Source organism: Oncorhynchus gorbuscha, linkage group LG19 (assembly GCF_021184085.1).
Source record: "Oncorhynchus gorbuscha isolate QuinsamMale2020 ecotype Even-year linkage group LG19, OgorEven_v1.0, whole genome shotgun sequence".
Classification (NCBI taxonomy): Eukaryota; Metazoa; Chordata; class Actinopteri; order Salmoniformes; family Salmonidae; genus Oncorhynchus; species Oncorhynchus gorbuscha.
The window spans coordinates 3,280,433-3,298,794 of NC_060191.1; the positions used below are offsets into that span (position 1 = coordinate 3,280,433).

At 46.6% G+C, this 18,362-nt stretch overlaps 1 protein-coding gene across 1 annotated transcript in view; it reads left to right on the plus strand.

The window, feature by feature from the left end:
• Positions 1–1,023: 1,023 nt before the first annotated feature.
• LOC124006051 (nuclear pore membrane glycoprotein 210-like) overlaps positions 1,024–18,362 on the plus strand; it is a 60,711-nt gene continuing 43,372 nt past the window's right edge. Inside the window, exons 1-15 of the mRNA XM_046315713.1 lie at positions 1,024–1,490; positions 1,651–1,820; positions 1,904–2,035; positions 2,711–2,789; positions 4,883–5,033; positions 5,219–5,351; positions 9,056–9,199; positions 9,350–9,418; positions 9,606–9,712; positions 11,443–11,583; positions 11,671–11,808; positions 11,931–12,086; positions 14,157–14,385; positions 15,502–15,647; positions 17,547–17,759. Coding sequence (XP_046171669.1) covers positions 1,324–1,490; positions 1,651–1,820; positions 1,904–2,035; positions 2,711–2,789; positions 4,883–5,033; positions 5,219–5,351; positions 9,056–9,199; positions 9,350–9,418; positions 9,606–9,712; positions 11,443–11,583; positions 11,671–11,808; positions 11,931–12,086; positions 14,157–14,385; positions 15,502–15,647; positions 17,547–17,759 — 2,175 coding nt within the window. The 5' untranslated portion in view covers positions 1,024–1,323. The remainder of the gene's footprint in view (positions 1,491–1,650; positions 1,821–1,903; positions 2,036–2,710; positions 2,790–4,882; positions 5,034–5,218; positions 5,352–9,055; positions 9,200–9,349; positions 9,419–9,605; positions 9,713–11,442; positions 11,584–11,670; positions 11,809–11,930; positions 12,087–14,156; positions 14,386–15,501; positions 15,648–17,546; positions 17,760–18,362) is intronic.

Consider the following 18,362-nt stretch of genomic DNA (forward strand, 5'->3'; position numbering starts at 1 on the left):
TCTATCTCTGAACACCAGTCCCATCCTTCAGCTCCACTCAACCCCTCCCATCTCATCTATCTCTGAACACCCTCCAGTCCCATCCTTCAGCTCCACTCAACCCCTCCCATCTCATCTATCTCTGAACACCCTCCAGTCCCATCCTTCAGCTCCACTCAACCCCTCCCATCTCATCTATCTCTGAACACCCTCCAGTCCCATCCTTCAGCTCCACTCAACCCCTCCCATCTCATCTATCTCTGAACACCCTCCAGTCCCATCCTTCAGCTCCACTCAACCCCTCCCATCTCATCTATCTCTGAACACCCTCCAGTCCCATCCTTCAGCTCCACTCAACCCCTCCCATCTCATCTATCTCTGAACACCATCCAGTTTTGATTTCTATTTGCCATATATTTTTTTGTATAGTATGTATAATCTGGAAGTAGAAGCCTAACTGTTGTTGTCCATTAGTTTACTCCAATTTATAAATTCCTCATGAGCTTAGTTCAACTGTCACCCCATCAGAACCCAAAATATAAACTTGTTTGACTAAAATGTTTGTAAACATTGTACATGTAAACAGACACTGTATAGCCTCAAACCATGGTTAAAACGATCATGTTGATATTATGGATGATCACTGCTTGCATCCAAAGCTGTGTCTTGTGAATTTGAGTGGTTACATTTCTCCAGGCCCATTCCTCAGCTTTTTAACAAAACAGAGGCGGGCCATCTGCTTTGTTATTGTTTTAATCGCAGATTGGCACTTTAAAGAATCTAGTTGCAGCTGCATAAGGAGTGTTTGAAGACGTGTTATGTATGGTGCGAAATTCTATTTGTTCCTTGGAGATACAAAATGTACTGTATATCAATATAACAAGTTTTATCATTTAATGTTAGATAAAAAGAAATGTAGTCTGTCTGTCCAAATAATTATTTTGGGCCCCAAGAAGAGTGGAGTTGGTTGGGGAATGTTCAAGACTGTAAACACATGACGTTCCATGAACGCGCTGCTTTGTTTTTGGCAGCTCAGATCAAAAATCAACAATGATAGTGACGCGTTGCTGTCTACCAACATTTTGCAATATTGTTTAGTTTAATGGCTTTTTAGTTGCTGTTTTTGTTTCATTAATTCGTTTATTTAGAAATGACAAGTCACTGACGAACATATATCGTTTTTTATTACTTGTTAGCTAGCAATGACCATTGAAACCTCAAAGTTTAGCTAGTTAACGTAAGCTAGCGTTAACAGTCCAACGTTGCTTAAAAAATGAAACCGCTCTAACGTCAGTTTAAGTGTTTTGATCGCAATTGTTGAGACCTCAACATGTATTCACAATAATGGCCGTTTTAAACTCTAAAGTATTATGTAAATTATTGATTTTTAGTGTAACTATTATTGCTTTGAGTCAGTCGACAAGGCTGAATGTTCCCAAGTTACTTTTGCCCAGATCAAATCATAATCATGTCAACTTCACGTTGACAGCAGAGAAGGGATGCTATAAATGGTGAGTGGCAGTGAATGACGAAATTAATGTTTCTATTCAGATTGTCAAGTTGATGTGGTGATGCTGAAAAAGCAGAAGATGTATCAACTTAAATATTAGTCATAATGCCAAGTGGGTGTGGACAGAACGCCACTTAGTTATCTGTGTGTGATATTTTCAGGGTGTCCTCCCGACCCCAGGCAGTCGTTGTTTGGCCCCTCTCTCCTTCCATCCCTCCCTCCATTCTCCCGCCATCAGCCTGTAGCCAGCAGGTTCTAGTGTCCGCCCAGCCTCTGTCCGCTCCACTGGACACTAACCGAGGGGCCAGCATCATACGGGGACAGGACTCTGGTGAGGGGAGTGTGTGTGTGTAGCAGAACAGAGAGAGGGAGGGGTGTGGAGGGTGTAACTAAACAGCCCTCATCATCTTTCAGTGACTGGCCATACCCTGCGCTGTGATGTCATTGTTGACCAGATCAAGCAGATTCAGGTTGTCACGACGACACGTCAACTGTTCACCGAGGACCCACCCATCGTGCTCTCCGTCATGGCACTGGACTCAGGAGGTACTCGCCTTGTCATTGACATATCACCCACCCCACACATTTAACTCTGAGGGCTAAAGGCTGTCAATATGTAGACACGGTGTTATTCTTCCTTTCATCCCTCCATAAGAATGAGCACTGAGCATGGGCCCACTGATGTTCCTTCGAGAGCTGAGCTTAAATGCCCCACACATCCAAATGTACCACATGTACCACAGGAAACTTTGGTTTATTGTCGACAGTTTTCGGCTTCCAGGCTTTGTTCAAAACGAACCTGTCTATCACCTTTTGTCTATTATCCACATCCAGCCCCAGAAGGTCCCTTTCCTCTTTATTCTCTTGGCTTAGAAACTCATCCAGGTCACAGTGTTCAGATTGTATAGCCATCCAATAGCCCAGGGTAGACTGGAGGAAAAAGACAGTAGGTGTTAGACTCAAGGCTAACTAACCTGAGGCTAGTCCCTGCAGGCAGGCAGACTGACTGTCTGTCTGTCTGTCTGTCTGTCTGTCTGTCTGTCTGTCTGTCTGTCTGTCCTGTCCGTCTGTCTGTCATGCTAAAGAACCTGGATCTGTGTGTTTACTACTCCCTTCTGGCACCAGGAGTCTCTCTGCCTGAGGATGTCATTATCATCTCTCTCTCTCTCTCTCTCTCTCTCTCTCTCTCTCTCTCTCTCTCTCTCTCTCTCTCTCTCTCAGGCAACACATTCAGTAGTCTGGCAGGTCTACAGTTTGAGTGGAAGCTAGTAAAGGACACAGAGACAGCAGAGATTGTTAGGTGAGAGAGATGGAGAAAGAGGGAAATAATGGCAAAGGAAGGTGAAAGATGAAAGAAACATACAGTCAACTGAAAATGTTATGTACAGCGCATTCGGAAAGTATTCAGACCCCTTGACTTTTTCCACATTTTGTTACGGTACACCCTTATTCTAAAATTAATTAAATAAACATTTTCCTCATCATTCTACACACAATACCCCATAATGTCAAAACAAAAACAGGTTAGGCCTCCTGGGTTGCGCAGTGGTTAAGGGCGCTGTACTGTAGCGCCAGCTGTGCCACCAGAGACCCTGGGTTCGCGCCCAGGCTCTGTCGTAACCGTCCGTGGGGCGACGCACAATTGGCCTAGCGTCGTTCGGGTTAGGGAGGGTTTGGCAGGTAAGGAAATCCTTGTCTCATCGCGCACCAGCGAGTCCTGTGGTGGGCCGGGCGCAGTGCGCACTAACCAAGGTTGCCAGGTGTTTCATCGGACACATTGGTGCGGCTGGCTTCCGGGTTGGATGGCGCTGTGTTAAGAAGCAGTGCGGCTTGGTTGGGTTGTGTATCGGAGGACGCATGACTTTCAACCTTCGTCTCTCCCGAGCCCGTACGGGAGTTGTAGCGATGAGACAAGATAGTAGCTACTAAACAATTAGATACCACAAAATTGGGAAAAAATATTTTTAAAAACAACAACAAAAAACAGGTTTTTAGAATTAAAATAAAATAAATAAATACCTTATTTAAATAAGCATTCACACCCTGTTTCCATTGATCATCCTTGAGATGTTTCGACAACTTGATTGGAGTCCATCTGTGGTAAATTCAATTGATTGGCACACACCTGTCAATATAAGATCTCACAGTTGACAGTGCATGTCAGAGCAAAAACCAAGCCATGAGGTCAAAGGAATTGTCCGTAGAGCTCCAAGACAGGATTGTGTCTCGGCACAGATCTGGGGAAGGGTACCAAAAAATGTCTATAGCATTTTGAATATCCCCAAGAATGCAGTGGCCGCCTTAAATGGAATGGAATGGAAGAAGTTTGGAACCACCAAGACTTCCTAGAGCTGGCCGCCCGGCCAAACAGCAATCGGGGGAGAAGGTGACCAAGAACCCGATGGTCACTCTGACAGAGCTCTATTGTTCCTCTGTGGAGATGGGAACACCTTCCAGAAGGACAACAATCTCTGCAGCACTCCACCAATCAGGACTTTATGATTGAGTGGCCAGACGGAAGCCACTCTTCAGTAAAAGGCACATGACAGGCCACTTGGAATTTGCCAAAATGCACCTGAAGGACTCTCAGACCATGAGAAACAAGATTCTCTGGTCTGATGAAACCAAGATTGAACTGTTTGGTCTGAATGCTAAGTGTCACGTCTGGAGGAAACCTGGCACCATCTCTACGGTGAAGCATGGTGGTGGCAAATTATGCTGTGTGGATGTTTTTCAGCAGCAGGGAATGGGAGACTAGTCAGGATCGTGGGAAAGATGAATGGAGCAAAGTACAGCGAGAACTTGATGAAAACCTGCTCCAGAGCACTCAGGACCTCAGACTGGGGCAAAGGTTCACCTTCCAACAGGACGACTCTAAGCACACAGCCAAGACAAACCACGAGTGGCTTTGGGACAAGTCTTTAAATGTCTTTGAGTGACCCAGCCAGAGCCTGGACTTCAACCCGATCGAACATCTCTGGAGAGACCTGAAAATAGCTGTGCAGTGACATTCCCCATCTAACCTGACAGAGCTTGAGAGGATCTGCAGAGAAGAATGGGTGAAACTCCCCAAATACAGGTGTGAAAAGCTTGTAGCGTCATACCCAAAAAGACTCGATGCTGTAATCGCTGCCAAAGGTGCATCAACAAAGTACTGAGAAAAGGGTCTGAATACTTATGTAAATGTGATATTTCAGATTTTTATATGTAATAAATTACCCAAAAATTCTAAAAACCGGTTTTTGCTCTGTCATTATTGGATGTGTATAGATTGATGAGGGGAAAAAACGATTTAATCAATTTTAGAATAGGGCTGTCACGTAACAAAATGTGGAAAAAGTCAAGGGGTCTGAATACTTTCTGAATGCACTATATATACTGTATGTTGTTTAGGTTTGTGCGTTTCTCAGAGGCGGGCTACTCCCCGCCCCATCACATCCTGTCCCTGGAGGAAGCAGGTCAGAAAGGGGACAGTGTGTTGCTGGAGGGGGTCCGTAGCGGTGTGGTACAGGTCAGGGCCTCCCTCTCGCACCCAGACTACAAGGTAAGGAGGATGGAGGGATGGATGAAGGGATTGATGCATTGGCTTTGAAGAATAAATACATTGATGGAAGCACCTGGAATGATGGATGAGTGGATGGGGTGATAGATTATGGATGAAGATCGATGGATTAGTTTGTGTAAGAATAGTTTGTGCTGGTTTTTACCTGTCTCCTGTGTGTTACTTAGTGGGTAGAGCCGGCCTCTGTGAGCCTGACCGTGACAGACAGACTCTACCTTAGCCCCTCCCATGATGCCTACCTGCTGCTAGGCTCCACGCTCTCCTTCAGAGTCTGGAAAAGCGTACATGACACAGAAACGGGTGAGTCGCTAATGTAGACAGTAGTGTAGTCTGTCAGGTCTTTACAGAGCCTTTAAGTGTGTCCCTAATGTAGACAGTAGTGTAGTCTGTCAGATCTTTACAGAACCTTTAGGTGTGTCCCTAATGTAGACAGTAGTGTAGTCTGTCAGATCTTTACAGAACCTTTAGGTGTGTCCCTAATGTAGACAGTAGTGTAGTCTGTCAGGTCTTTACAGAGCCTTTAGGTGTGTCCCTAATTTAGACAGTAGTGTAGTCTGTCAGATCTTTACAGAGCCTTTAGGTGAGTCCCTAATGTAGACAGTAGTGTAGTCTGTCAGATCTTTACAGAGCCTTTAGGTGTGTCCCTAATGTAGACAGTAGTGTAGTCTGTCAGATCTAATGTCGACAGTAGTGTAGTCTGTCAGATCTTTACAGAGCCTTTAGGTGTGTCCCTAATGTAGACAGTAGTGTAGTCTGTCAGATCTTTACAGAGCCTTTATGTGTGTCCTTAATGTAGACAGTAGTGTAGTCTGTCAGATCTTTACAGAACCGTTGTGTGTCCCTAATGTAGACAGTAGTGTATTCTGTCAGATCTTTACAGAACCTTTGTGTGTCCCTAATGTAGACAGTAGTGTATTCTGTCAGATCTTTACAGAACCTTTGTGTGTCCCTAATGTAGACAGTAGTGTAGTCTGTCAGATCTTTACAGAGCCTTTATGTGTGTCCCTAATGTAGACAGTAGTGTATTCTGTCAGATATTTACAGAACCTTTAGGTGAGTCCCTAATGTAGACAGTAGTGTAGTCTGTCAGATCTTTACAGAACCGTTGTGTGTCCCTAATGTAGACAGTAGTGTAGTCTGTCAGATCTCTACAGAGCCTTTAGGTGTGTCCCTAATGTAGACAGTAGTGTAGTCTGTCAGATCTCTACAGAGCCTTTAGGTGTGTCCCTAATGTAGACAGTAGTGTAGTCTGTCAGATCTTTACAGAGCCTTTAGGTGTGTCCCTAATGTAGACAGTATTGTAGTCTATCAGGTCTTTACAGAGCCTTTAGGTGTGTCCCTAATTTAGACAGTAGTGTAGTCTGTCAGGTCTTTACAGAGCCTTTAGGTGAGTCCCTAATGTAGACAGTAGTGTAGTCTGTCAGGTCTTTACAGAGCCTTTAGATGAGTCCCTAATGTAGACAGTAGTGTAGTCTGTCAGGTCTTTACAGAGCCTTTAGGTGAGTCCCTAATGTAGACAGTAGTGTATTCTGTCAGATCTTTACAGAACCTTTGTGTGTCCCTAATGTAGACAGTAGTGTAGTCTGTCAGGTCTTTACAGAGCCTTTAGGTGAGTCCCTAATGTAGACAGTAGTGTAGTCTGTCAGATCTGTACAGAACCTTTGTGTGTCCCTAATGTAGACAGTAGTGTAGTCTGTCAGATCTAATGTAGACAGTAGTGTAGTCTGTCAGGTCTTTACAGAGCCGTTAGGTGTGTCCCTAATGTAGACAGTAGTGTAGTCTGTCAGATCTTTACAGAGCCTTTAGGTGTGTCCCTAATGTAGACAGTATTGTAGTCTATCAGGTCTTTACAGAGCCTTTAGGTGTGTCCCTAATGTAGACAGTAGTGTAGTCTGTCAGGTCTTTACAGAGCCTTTAGGTGAGTCCCTAATGTAGACAGTAGTGTAGTCTGTCAGGTCTTTACAGAGCCTTTAGGTGTGTCCCTAATGTAGACAGTAGTGTAGTCTGTCAGATCTTTACAGAGCCTTTAGGTGTGTCCCTAATGTAGACAGTATTGTAGTCTATCAGGTCTTTACAGAGCCTTTAGGTGTGTCCCTAATGTAGACAGTAGTGTAGTCTGTCAGGTCTTTACAGAGCCTTTAGGTGAGTCCCTAATGTAGACAGTAGTGTAGTCTGTCAGGTCTTTACAGAACCTTTAGGGAGCTTTATGGGTCTAGTTAGGGTCCCTTTGTGTTTTTAAAGATCCAGAGGAAGAAGAATGAAGGAACATCAAAGCTCAAACAAATATCATGGAGACAGAAAATATCAAGTGCTCGGTCCTCTTTGTACAGTGCCTTGCGAAAGTATTCGGCCCCCTTGAACTTTGCGACCTTTTGCCACATTTCAGGCTTCAAACATAAAGATATAAAACTGTATTTTTTTGTGAAGAATCAACAACAAGTGGGACACAATCATGAAGTGGAACGACATTTATTGGATATTTCAAACTTTTTTAACAAATCAAAAACTGAAAAATTGGGCGTGCAAAATTATTCAGCCCCTTTACTTTCAGTGCAGCAAACTCTCTCCAGAAGTTCAGTGAGGATCTCTGAATGATCCAATGTTGACCTAAATGACTAATGATGATAAATACAATCCACCTGTGTGTAATCAAGTCTCCGTATAAATGCACCTGCACTGTGAGCATATAAATGCACCTGCGCAGAGAGCATCATGAAGAACAAGGAACATACCAGGCAGGTCTGAGATACTGTTGTGAAGAAGTTTAAAGCCGGATTTGGATACAAAAAGATTTCCCAAGCTTTAAACATCCCAAGGAGCACTGTGCAAGCGATAATATTGAAATGGAAGGAGTATCAGACCACTGCAAATCTACCAAGACCTGGCCGTCCCTCTAAACTTTCAGCTCATACAAGGAAAAGACTGATCAGAGATGCAGCCAAGAAGCCCATGATCACTCTGGATGAACTGCAGAGATCTACAGCTGAGGTGGGAGACTGTCCATAGGACAACAATCAGTCGTATATTGCACAAATCTGGCCTTTATGGAAGAGTGGCAAGAAGAAAGCCATTTCTTAAAGATATCCATAAAAAGTGTTGTTTAAAGTTTGCCACAAACCACCTGGGAGACACACCAAACATGTGGAAGAAGGTGCTCTGGTCAGATGAAACCAAAATTGAACTTTTTGGCAACAATGCAAAACGTTATGTTTGGCGTAAAAGCAACACCCTGAACACACCATCCCCACTGTCATACATGGTTGTGGCAGCATCATGGTTTGGGCCTGCTTTTCTTCAGCAGGGACAGGGAAGATGGTTCAAATTGATGGGAAGATGAATGGAGCCAAATACAGGACCATTCTGGAAGAAAACCTGATGGAGTCTGCAAAAGACCTGAGACTGGGATGGAGATTTTTCTTCCAACAAGACAATGATCCAAAACATAAAGCAAAATCTACAATGGAATGGTTCAAAAATAAACATATCCAGGTGTTAGAATGGCCAAGTCAAAGTCCAGACCTGAATCCAATCGAGAATCTGTGGAAAGAACTGAACACTGCTGTTCACAAATGCTCTCCATCCAACCTCACTGAGCTCGAGCTGTTTTGCAAGGAGGATTGGGAAAAAAATTCAGTCTCTCGATGTGCAAAACTGATAGAGACATACCCCAAGCGAATTACAGCTGTAATCGCAGCAAAAGGTGGCGCTACAAAGTATTAACTTAAGGGGGCTGAATAATTTTGCACGCCCAATTTTTCAGTTTTTGATTTGTTAAAAAAGTTTGAAATATCCAATAAATGTCGTTCCACTTCATGATTGTGTCCCACTTGTTGTTGATTCTTCACACAAAAAATACAGTTTTATATCTTTCTGTTTGAAGCCTGAAATTTGGCAAAAGGTCGCAAAGTTCAAGGGGGCCGAATACTTTCGCAAGGCACTCTACTTATTAGAGCTGTAGAGCAGCCGATGATGCACCAACATGTTCTCTTCTCTGTCTCCTATAGAGGTGCTGCTGGGTGAGGGAGAGTATGAGTTGTCTGTAGAGAGAGACCCAAATAACGATGATGATGTCATCACTGTGGACCAGGACACAGGGACCGTCACCGCCCGAGGGCTAGGCCGCACCACGCTGTCCGTCACACACCCCAGTGTCCTTCCACCATGGGACTACCTTACCTTACCACTTTAAAGTTATTCCTGTAGTTTAGCATTGATGTCGTCCTGTAAGGTGTGGTTTCTGGGGTTGTGGGTAGTGTAGTCCAACAGGTATGGTTTTCCTCAGCATTCCCTGTACCCAGGCCTACCAGAAAACTCTGCTTCCCACCTGCCTCGCTGTTCTGTGTTTGTGGTGGAGCCAAATTACCTGAGTGAGTGAGCCCAGCTATCAACATGTCTATTGTCGTACTATGGCAAGCCATGAGTGTGTGTGTGTGTGTGTGTGTGTGTGTGTGTGTGTGTGTGTGTGTGTGTGTGTGTGTGTGTGTGTGTGTGTGTGTGTGTGTGTGTGTGTGTGTGTGTGTGTGTGTGTGTGTGTGTGTGTGTGTGTGTGTGTAGCACTAGGTGTGGAGGAGGAGGACAGGTGGGTGTTGGAGAGTGGTCGTCAGTACCAGGTGACTGTACGAGTTCACGACCAGGAGGGTCATACAGCACACCTGGCACAGGTAACGTTACCATGACAACTATAAGAGTTACCCTCCCTTACACTAGACGTCTAAAGCCTACTCTATGTCAGGGACAGGAGGCTTAATTGAACCTAACACCCCTCTCTCTCTCCCCCTTCTCTAACCCCTCTCTCTCTCCCCCTTCTCTAACCCCTCTCTCCACCCCTCTTTTCTAACCCCTCTCTCCACCCCTCTTTTCTAACCCCTCTCTCTCCCCCTCCTCTCTAACCCCTCCCTCCCCCTCCTCTCTAACCCCTCCCTCCCCTCCTCTCTAACCCCTCCCTCCCCCTCCTCTCTAATCCCCCTCTCTCCCCCTCCTCTCTAACCCCTCTCTCTCCCCCTCCTCACTAACCCCTCTCTTTCTCCCCCTCCTCTCTAACCCTCTCCCCCCTCCTCTCTAACCCCCTCTTTCCCCCTCCTCTCCAACCCCTGTCTCTCCCCTCCTCTCTAACCCCTCTCTCTCCCCCTCCCCTATCCCTCTCTCTCTCCCTCTCCTCTCTATCCCCTCTCCCCCTCCTCTCTATCCCCTCTCTCTCTCCCCCTCCTCTCTATCCCCTCTCTCTCTCCCCCTCCTCTCTATCCCCTCTCTCCCTCTCCTCTCTATCCCCTCTCTCCCTCTCCTCTCTAACCCCTCTCTCCCCCTCCCTCCTCTAACCCCTCTCTCCCCCTCCCTCCTCTCTAACCCCTCTCTCTCTCCCTCCCCTCTAACCCCTCTCTTTCTCCCTCCCCTCTAACCCCTCTCTCTCCCCCTCCTCTCTATCCCCTCTCCCACCGCCTCACTAACCCCTTTCTCCCCCTCCTCTCTAACCCCTCTCTCTCCCCTTCCTCTCTCCCCCTCCTCTCTAACCCCTCTCTCCCCTCCTCTCTAACTCCTCTCTAACCCCTCTCTCCCCCTCCTCTCTAACCTCTCCCTCCCCTCCTCTCTATCCCCTCTCTCCCCTCCTCTCTAACCCCACCGCTCTCTATCCCCTCTCTCCCCCTCCTCTCTAACCCCTCTTTCCCCCTCCTCTCTAACCCCTCTCTCTCTCTCCCTCCTCTCTAACCCCTTTCTCTCCCTCCTCTCTATCCCCTCCCCTCCTCTCTAACCCCTCTCTCCCCCTCCTCTCTAACCACTCTCTCTCTCTCCCTCCTCTCTAACCCCTCTCTCTCTCTCTCTCTCCCTCCTCTCTAACCCCTCTCTCTCTCTCTCCCTCCTCTCTAACCCCTCTCTCCCCCTCCTCTCTAACCTCTCTCTCCCCCTCCTCTCTATCCCCTCTCTCCCATCCTCTCTAACCCCTCTCTCCCATCCTCTCTAACCCCTCTCCCCCTCCCTCCTCTAACCCCTTGTTCCCCCTCCTCTCTAACCCCTCTCTCCCCCTCCACTCTAACCCTCTCTCTCCCCCTCCTCTCTAAGCCCTCTCTCACCCTCCTCTCTAAGCCCTCTCTCACCCTCCTCTCTAACCCCTCTCTCTCCCCCCTCCTCTCTAACCCCTCTCTCCCCCTCCTCTCTAACCCCTCTCTCCCCTCCTCTCTAACCCCTCTCTCCCCTCCTCTCTAACCCCTCTCTCTCCCCCTCCTCTCTAACCCCTCTCTCTCCCCCTCCTCTCTAACCCCTCTCTCCCCTCCTCTCTAACCCCTCTCTCCCCCTCCTCTCTAACCCCTCTCTCCCCCTCCTCTCTAACCCCTCTCTCTCCCCCTCCTCTCTAACCCCTCTCTCCCCCTCCTCTCTAACCCCTCTCTCCCTCTGGTAGAATGTGGTGATGACCGTGGACTTCTCTGATTGGCTGTTCTATGTCCTGGAGACTTCCTCTAACAGTTCCTACCATGTACTAGAAACACGAGGGGCTGGGCACACTACCATACGAGCTGCACTGTTCACTGTGCTCACTGAGGTACACACACACACACCTCTGTCAAACGTCATGGCATCTTGACATGGGTGATGACAATATCATTACCATGGTTGTCTCTCTCTCCAGGATGGCCGCGCGTTGCCCCTGATACCACCAATCAGAGCAGAGCAAGACGTTGAGATCTACGAGCCCCTCACCCTGCAGCCCCGCCTACTAGTGTTTCCTTGGCAACCTGAGGGACAGCTCTATCAGCACCACTTGCAGGTGTGTGTGTGTTTGTGAGAGTGACAGAAAGAGAGACATGTGTGTTTGACTACTGTAAGTCTGTATATGTTTATGTGTGTGTTTATCTGTACTCATTACATGGTCTTTATGTGTGTGTCCAGGTAGAGGGTGGCAGTGGTGCTGTGAGCTGGTCGGTGAGTGACAGTGATGTTGCCGTGGTGACAGTAAAAGGGGAAGTCATGGCGGGAAAGAGAAGGGGCCAAGTGGATATCCAGGCATCAGACGCACGCAACCCTCTACACACCGCTACTGGACAGGTGACACACACACACACAATCCCAAATCAACTTCTTGTACCTACGGCAGATACACTTGAGTAGATCTGAGGATTGGACAGGTTTATCCAATCGATGGGAATAACACACTCTTATCTCACAGTACACACTATAGTAACAGTAACACCCTCTCACCTCCTCACCTCTCTCCTCTCTCTCTCTCTCTCTCTCTCTCTCTCTCTCTCTCTCTCTACACAAGGAAAAATAAATAGGCATAAATATGGGTTGTATTTACAATGGTGTTTGTTCTTCACTGGTTGCCCTTTTCTTGTGGCAACAGGTCACAAAAATTCTTTGTGGATCTCTCTGTAGGTGATGGCTTTGTTATGGAAGGTTTTGGAATCCCTTCCTTTTAGGTGGTTGTAGAATTTAACGGCTCTTTTCTGGATTTTGATAATTAGTGGGTATCGGCCTAATTCTGCTCTGCATGCATTATTTGGTGTTCTTCATTGTACACGGAGGATATTTTTGCAGAATTCTGCATGCAGAGTCTCAATTTGGTGTTTGTCCCATTTTGTGAAGTCTTGGTTGGTGAGCAGACCTCAGACCTCACAACCATAAAGGGTAATGGGCTTTATGACTCATTCAAGTATTTTTAGGAATTTTATGTTCCTTTTGATGGCATAGAATGCCCTTCTTGCCTTGTCTCTCAGATCGTTCACAGCTTTGTGGAAGTTACCTGTGGCGCTGATGTTTAAGCCAAGGTATGTATAGTTTTTTGTGTGCTCTAGGTCAATGGTGTCTAGATGGAATTTGTATTTGTGGTCCTGGCGACTGGACCTTTTTTGGAACACCATTATTTTGGTCTTACTGGGATTTACTGTCAGGGCCCAGGTCTGGCAGAATCTGTGCATAAGATCTAGGTGCTGCTGTAGGCCCGCCTTGGTTGGTGACAGAAGCACCAGATTATTAGCAAACAGTAGACATTTGACTTCAGATTCTAGTAGGGTGAGGCCGGGTGCTGTAGACTTTTCTAGTGCCCGCGCCAATTAGTTGATATATATGTTGAAGAGGGTGGGGCTTAAGCTGCATCCCTGTCTCACCGCACTGCCCTGTGTGAAGAAATGTGTGTGTTTTTTGCCAATTTTAACCGCACACTTGTTGTTTGTGTACATGGATTTTATAATGTCGTATGTTTTACCCCCAACACCACTTTCCATCAGTTTGTATAGCAGACCCTCATGCCAGATTGAGTCGATGGCTTTTTTGAAATCAACAAAGCATGAGAAGACTTTGCCTTTGTTTTGGTTAGTTTAGTTGTCAATTAGGGTGTGCAGGGTGAATACATGGTCTGTTGTACGGTAATTTGGTAAAAAGCCAATTTGACATTTGCTCAGTACATCGTTTTCATTGAGGAAATATACGAGTCTGCTGTTAATGATAATGCAGAGGATTTTCCCAAGGTTGCTGTTGACGCATATCCCGGTAGTTATTGGAGTCAAATTTGTCTCCCAGAGCTAAGGAGGATTTTAAAGAGTTTTAGTATAGCCAATTGGAATTTGTTGTCTGTATATTTGATCATTTCATTGAGGATACCATCAACACCACAGGCCTTTTTGGGTTGGAGGGTTTTTATTTTGTCCTGTTGCTCATTCAATGTAATTGGAGAATCCAGTGGGTTCTGGTAGTCTTTAATAGTTGATTCTAAGATTTGTATTTGATCATGTGTTTGTTTTTGCTGTTTATTCTTTGTTATAGAGCCAAAAAGATTGGAGAAGTGGTTAACCCATACATCTCCATTTTGGATAGATAATTCTTTGTGTTGTTGTTTGTTTAGTGTTTTCCAATTTTCCCAAAAGTGGTTAGTCTGTCTTTCTCTCTCCCTTCTCTTTCTCTCTTTATCTCTCTCTCTCTCTGTCTTTCTCTCTGTCTTTCTCTTTCTCTGTCTCTCTTTTACCCTGTCTTTCTCTCTCTCTCTCTCTCTGTCTCTCTCTCTCTCTCTCTCTCTCTCTCTCTCTCTCTCTCTCTCTCTCTCTCTCTCTCTCTCTCTCTCTCTCTCTCTCTCTCTCTCTCTCTCTCTCTCTCTCTCTCTCTCTCTTTCACTCTCTCTAGGTGTACGTGTTGAGGCCAGCTGGTGTGGATGTCCTGGCCCAGAGAGGTGACTGTAGTGTGGGAGAGACCATCACCCTTCCCCTGGCTGTCTGGGGGGTCCAAGAGGAGGAGACCCAGGACCCTCCCCAGGGAAGCTCTGGCCCCCAGACCCTGCTGGAGGTGACAGACTGCTCTCTCATCAACCTCCACGTCACCACGTCACCACAGGGGGTATTCACCCCTCTACCAGGTACGCACACACACACACAGTGTGGCTCTGCTCTCTATGTGCGTAGCTAAGGTAAGCTGTGAAAGCAGAAATACTGTCACATACACTGTCACATAACACACACACACACCAGCACGCATGCATGCACACACACTCTTGTAAACACACACACAGTTTACAACACCCTGTATATTAGCCAATCAATATCACTCTTCCTGTGATTAAGTGTGAATGTTTTAATTATTGAGATGGAATCTCAGTGCTCTTAACGGTGTGCTGATGTGGGTCAGGTCCTCTCTCTCCTTATTGAGTAGAGGACCTGGAGGAGTGGACACCTGATTCACTGCAGGCCAGAGAGACATACAGAAAGACACACAGACAGAGAGAGAGACACACAGAGCGAGAGGGACAGAGACCAAGACAGACAGAGTGCGAGACAGACAGAGTGCGAGACAGACAGAGTGCGAGACAGACAGAGTGCGAGACAGACAGAGTGCGAGACAGACAGAGTGCGAGACAGACAGAGTGCGAGACAGACAGAGTGCGAGACAGACAGAGTGCGAGACAGACAGAGTGCGAGACAGACAGAGTGCGAGACAGACAGAGTGCGAGACAGACAGAGTGCGAGACAGACAGAGTGCGAGACAGACAGAGTGCGAGACAGACAGAGTGCGAGACAGACAGAGTGCGAGACAGACAGAGTGCGAGACAGACAGAGTGCGAGACAGACAGAGTGCGAGACAGACAGAGTGCGAGACAGACAGAGTGCGAGACAGACAGAGTGTGAGAGACAGACAGAGTGAGAGAGACAGTCAGACTGAGAGAGACAGTCAGACTGAGAGAGACAGTCAGACTGAGAGAGACAGTCAGACTGAGAGAGACAGTCAGACTGAGAGAGACAGTCAGACTGAGAGAGACAGTCAGACTGAGAGACGGTGTATAATGGAATAATCTCCACTCCTGCTACTAACTCTAAAATGCAGTTCACTAGTTTCCAATTCAAATACGTGTGTGTGTGTGTGTGTGTGTGTGTGTGTGTGTGTGTGTGTGTGTGTGTGTGTGTGTGTGTGTGTGTGTGTGTGTGTGTGTGTGTGTGTGTGTGTGTGTGTGTGTGTGTGTGTGTGTGTGTGTGTGTAGGTTCTGTGGGTCCAGGCTCAGGGTTCTGTGGAGGACTTCAGCTGGAAGCAGTGGGACCAGGCCACACCCTCATCACTATCACCGTGGAAATGGAACACTACAACATCACTTCCATGGCAACGCTGGCCGCCCACAGTCCCCTCAAGGTGCCCACAGAGACTGAGAGAGAGAGAGAGAGAGACTGGGGGGGTTTAATTGACTTATTTTCCCCAGGTTGGAGGAGAGTGGCTTCTAATGATGCCATTGGAGGGTTGAGCACCACACTGCTCCCATCTGGATACACTCTGACACATGTACTTCTAGTTCCTGATAGGCTTAGGCAGTATCCATTTTTCCATACCTTCATACCATCCTTTTACCATCCCAGAGTTTACGGTATTAACGATGCGCGGGGTGGGTGGGGGGGGTACTGTATGGCCTTCCTTGCGCTTACAATGCACCTCTGCCGGTTCATGTGTTGCGCTTACAATGCTACCTGTCTTATGTCAGTGCCACTACCTTCTCTAGGCCTACTTGTTATTGACATTAGGGTTTTTATGTTCTCGTCAACACAATGCAACACAGCAATCTCACCTCAGTGAGGCACATTCATTCTATTCTAATTATTCAGTTATAGGGCTCACTTTCCCATCAACTACAACCATGCCTGTTGCTTGTAGCCTACCATTTAAGCCGGGTGGACACTGCACAACTTTTAAAATCCAGGCCTCATTTTGTATCACATTCCAATGATAATACTGCCATTGACAAAAAAAATAAAAAATAATCCCCCCAGTGAAAGTTGCGCACCTGCCCCACATATACAATTATCTGTAAGGTCCCTCAATCGAGTAGTGAATTTGAAGCACAGATTCAACCACAAAGACCAGAGAAGTTTTCCAATGCCTTGCAAAGAAGCACACCGATTTGGTAAAAAAAAAAAAGCAGACCCTGAATATCCCTTTGCGCATTGGTGAAGCTGTTACTTAGGTTTTGGATGGTGTATCAATAAACCCAGTCACTACAAAGATACAGGCATCCTTCCTAACTCAGTTGCCGAAGACGAAGGAAACTGCTCAGGGATTTCACTATGAGGCCAATGGTGACTTTAAAACAGTTAGAGTTTAATAGCTGTGATAGGAGAAAACTGAGGATGGACCAACAACATTGTAGTTACTCCAACATACTAACCTAAATGACAGTGAGGAAGTCTGTACAGATTTTTATTTATTTTCCAAAACATGCATCCTGTTTGCATTAAAGTAAAACTGCAAAGAAATGTGGTAAAGTAATTAACTTTATGTCCTGAATACAATGCGTTATGTTTTGGGCAAATCCAACACAACACATCACCACTCTTCATATGGCCTTCCTTGCATGGTGGTGGCTGCATCATGTTATGGGTATGCTTGTCATCGGCAAGGACTATGGAGTTTTTTATGATACATATGAATGGAATAGAGCTAAGCACAGGTAAAATTGTAGAGGAACACCTGGTTCTGTCAGCTTTCCAACAGACACTGGGAGACAGTCAGCAAGACAATTACCTTAAACAAGGCCACTGGAGTTGCTTGAATGTTCCTGAGTGGCCTAGTTACAGTTTTGACTTAAAAATGGCTGTCTAGCAATGATCAACAACCAACTTGGCAGAGCTTGAAGAATTTTTAAAATAATAATGTTGTACAATCCAGATGTGCAAAGCTCTTAGAGACTTACCCAGAAAGACTCACAGCTGCCAAAGGTCGTTCTAACATGTATTGATTCAGGAAGTTGAATACTTTACAGTATGTAAGTAGTTTTTTATTTTTCATATTTTTTGTTTTACAAATATTATAATTTTATCTTCCACCTTGACATTACAGAATATTTTGTGTAGATCGTTGACAATTCAATAATTGTAATCCCACTTTATAACACAAAATAATGTGGAAAAAGTCAAACGGTGTGAATAGTGAAAGCACTGTACATCTCTATTCATACAGTCTACCAGGTTTCTCTGTCTGTCATCTCTATAAATGTTACTCCTTGTCCCTCTGCTCATCCCTCTCTTCCCCCTCTCTCTCCAGGCCCTGGTTTCAGAGGTGGTCTTGTCTTTGGGTGCGTCTTGCCTTGTTGTCTTCGAGGGGGGGCCACAGCCCTGGCCCCTGGTCCCTGCACGTTTCCATGGCGATGCCCAGGCTGAGGGAGAGGGGCTGAGCGTGGAGGCTCTCAGCCTATCAGAGCCCAGGAGAGCCCAGCAGCACACCTACAGGGTCACCTGCCACGCCCTGGGGGAACAGGTGGGGGGGGGCGGTGGTGTGTGATTAAGATTGGGAGACAGGAGTGTGTGTTTTCAGATGGAGGAAGGGAGGGAGGGAGGGACAGGTGTCTGTGTTTCAGATGGAGGAAGGGAGGGAGGGACAGGTGTGTGTGTTTCAGATGGAGGAAGGGAGGGAGGGACAGGTGTGTGTGTTTCAGATGGAGGAAGGGAGGGAGGGAGGGACAGGTGTGTGTGTTTCAGATGGAGGAAGGGAGGGAGGGAGGGACAGGTGTGTGTTTTCAGATGGAGGAAGAGAGGGAGGGACAGGTGTGTGTGTTTAAGATTGGGAGACAGGAGTGTGTGTTTTCAGATGGAGGGAGGGAGGGAGGGAGGGAGGAGGGACAGGTGTGTGTGTTTCAGATGGAGGGAGGGAGGGACAGGTGTGTGTGTTTTAGATGGAGGGAGGGAGGGACAGGTGTGTGTGTTTCAGATGGAGGGAGGGAGGGACAGGTGTGTGTTTCAGATGGAGGGAGGGAGGGACAGGTGTGTGTGTTTTCAGATGGAGGGAGGGAGGACAGGAGTGTGTTTTCAGATGGAGGGAGGGACAGGTGAGTGTGTTTTCAGATGGAGGGAGGGAGGGAGG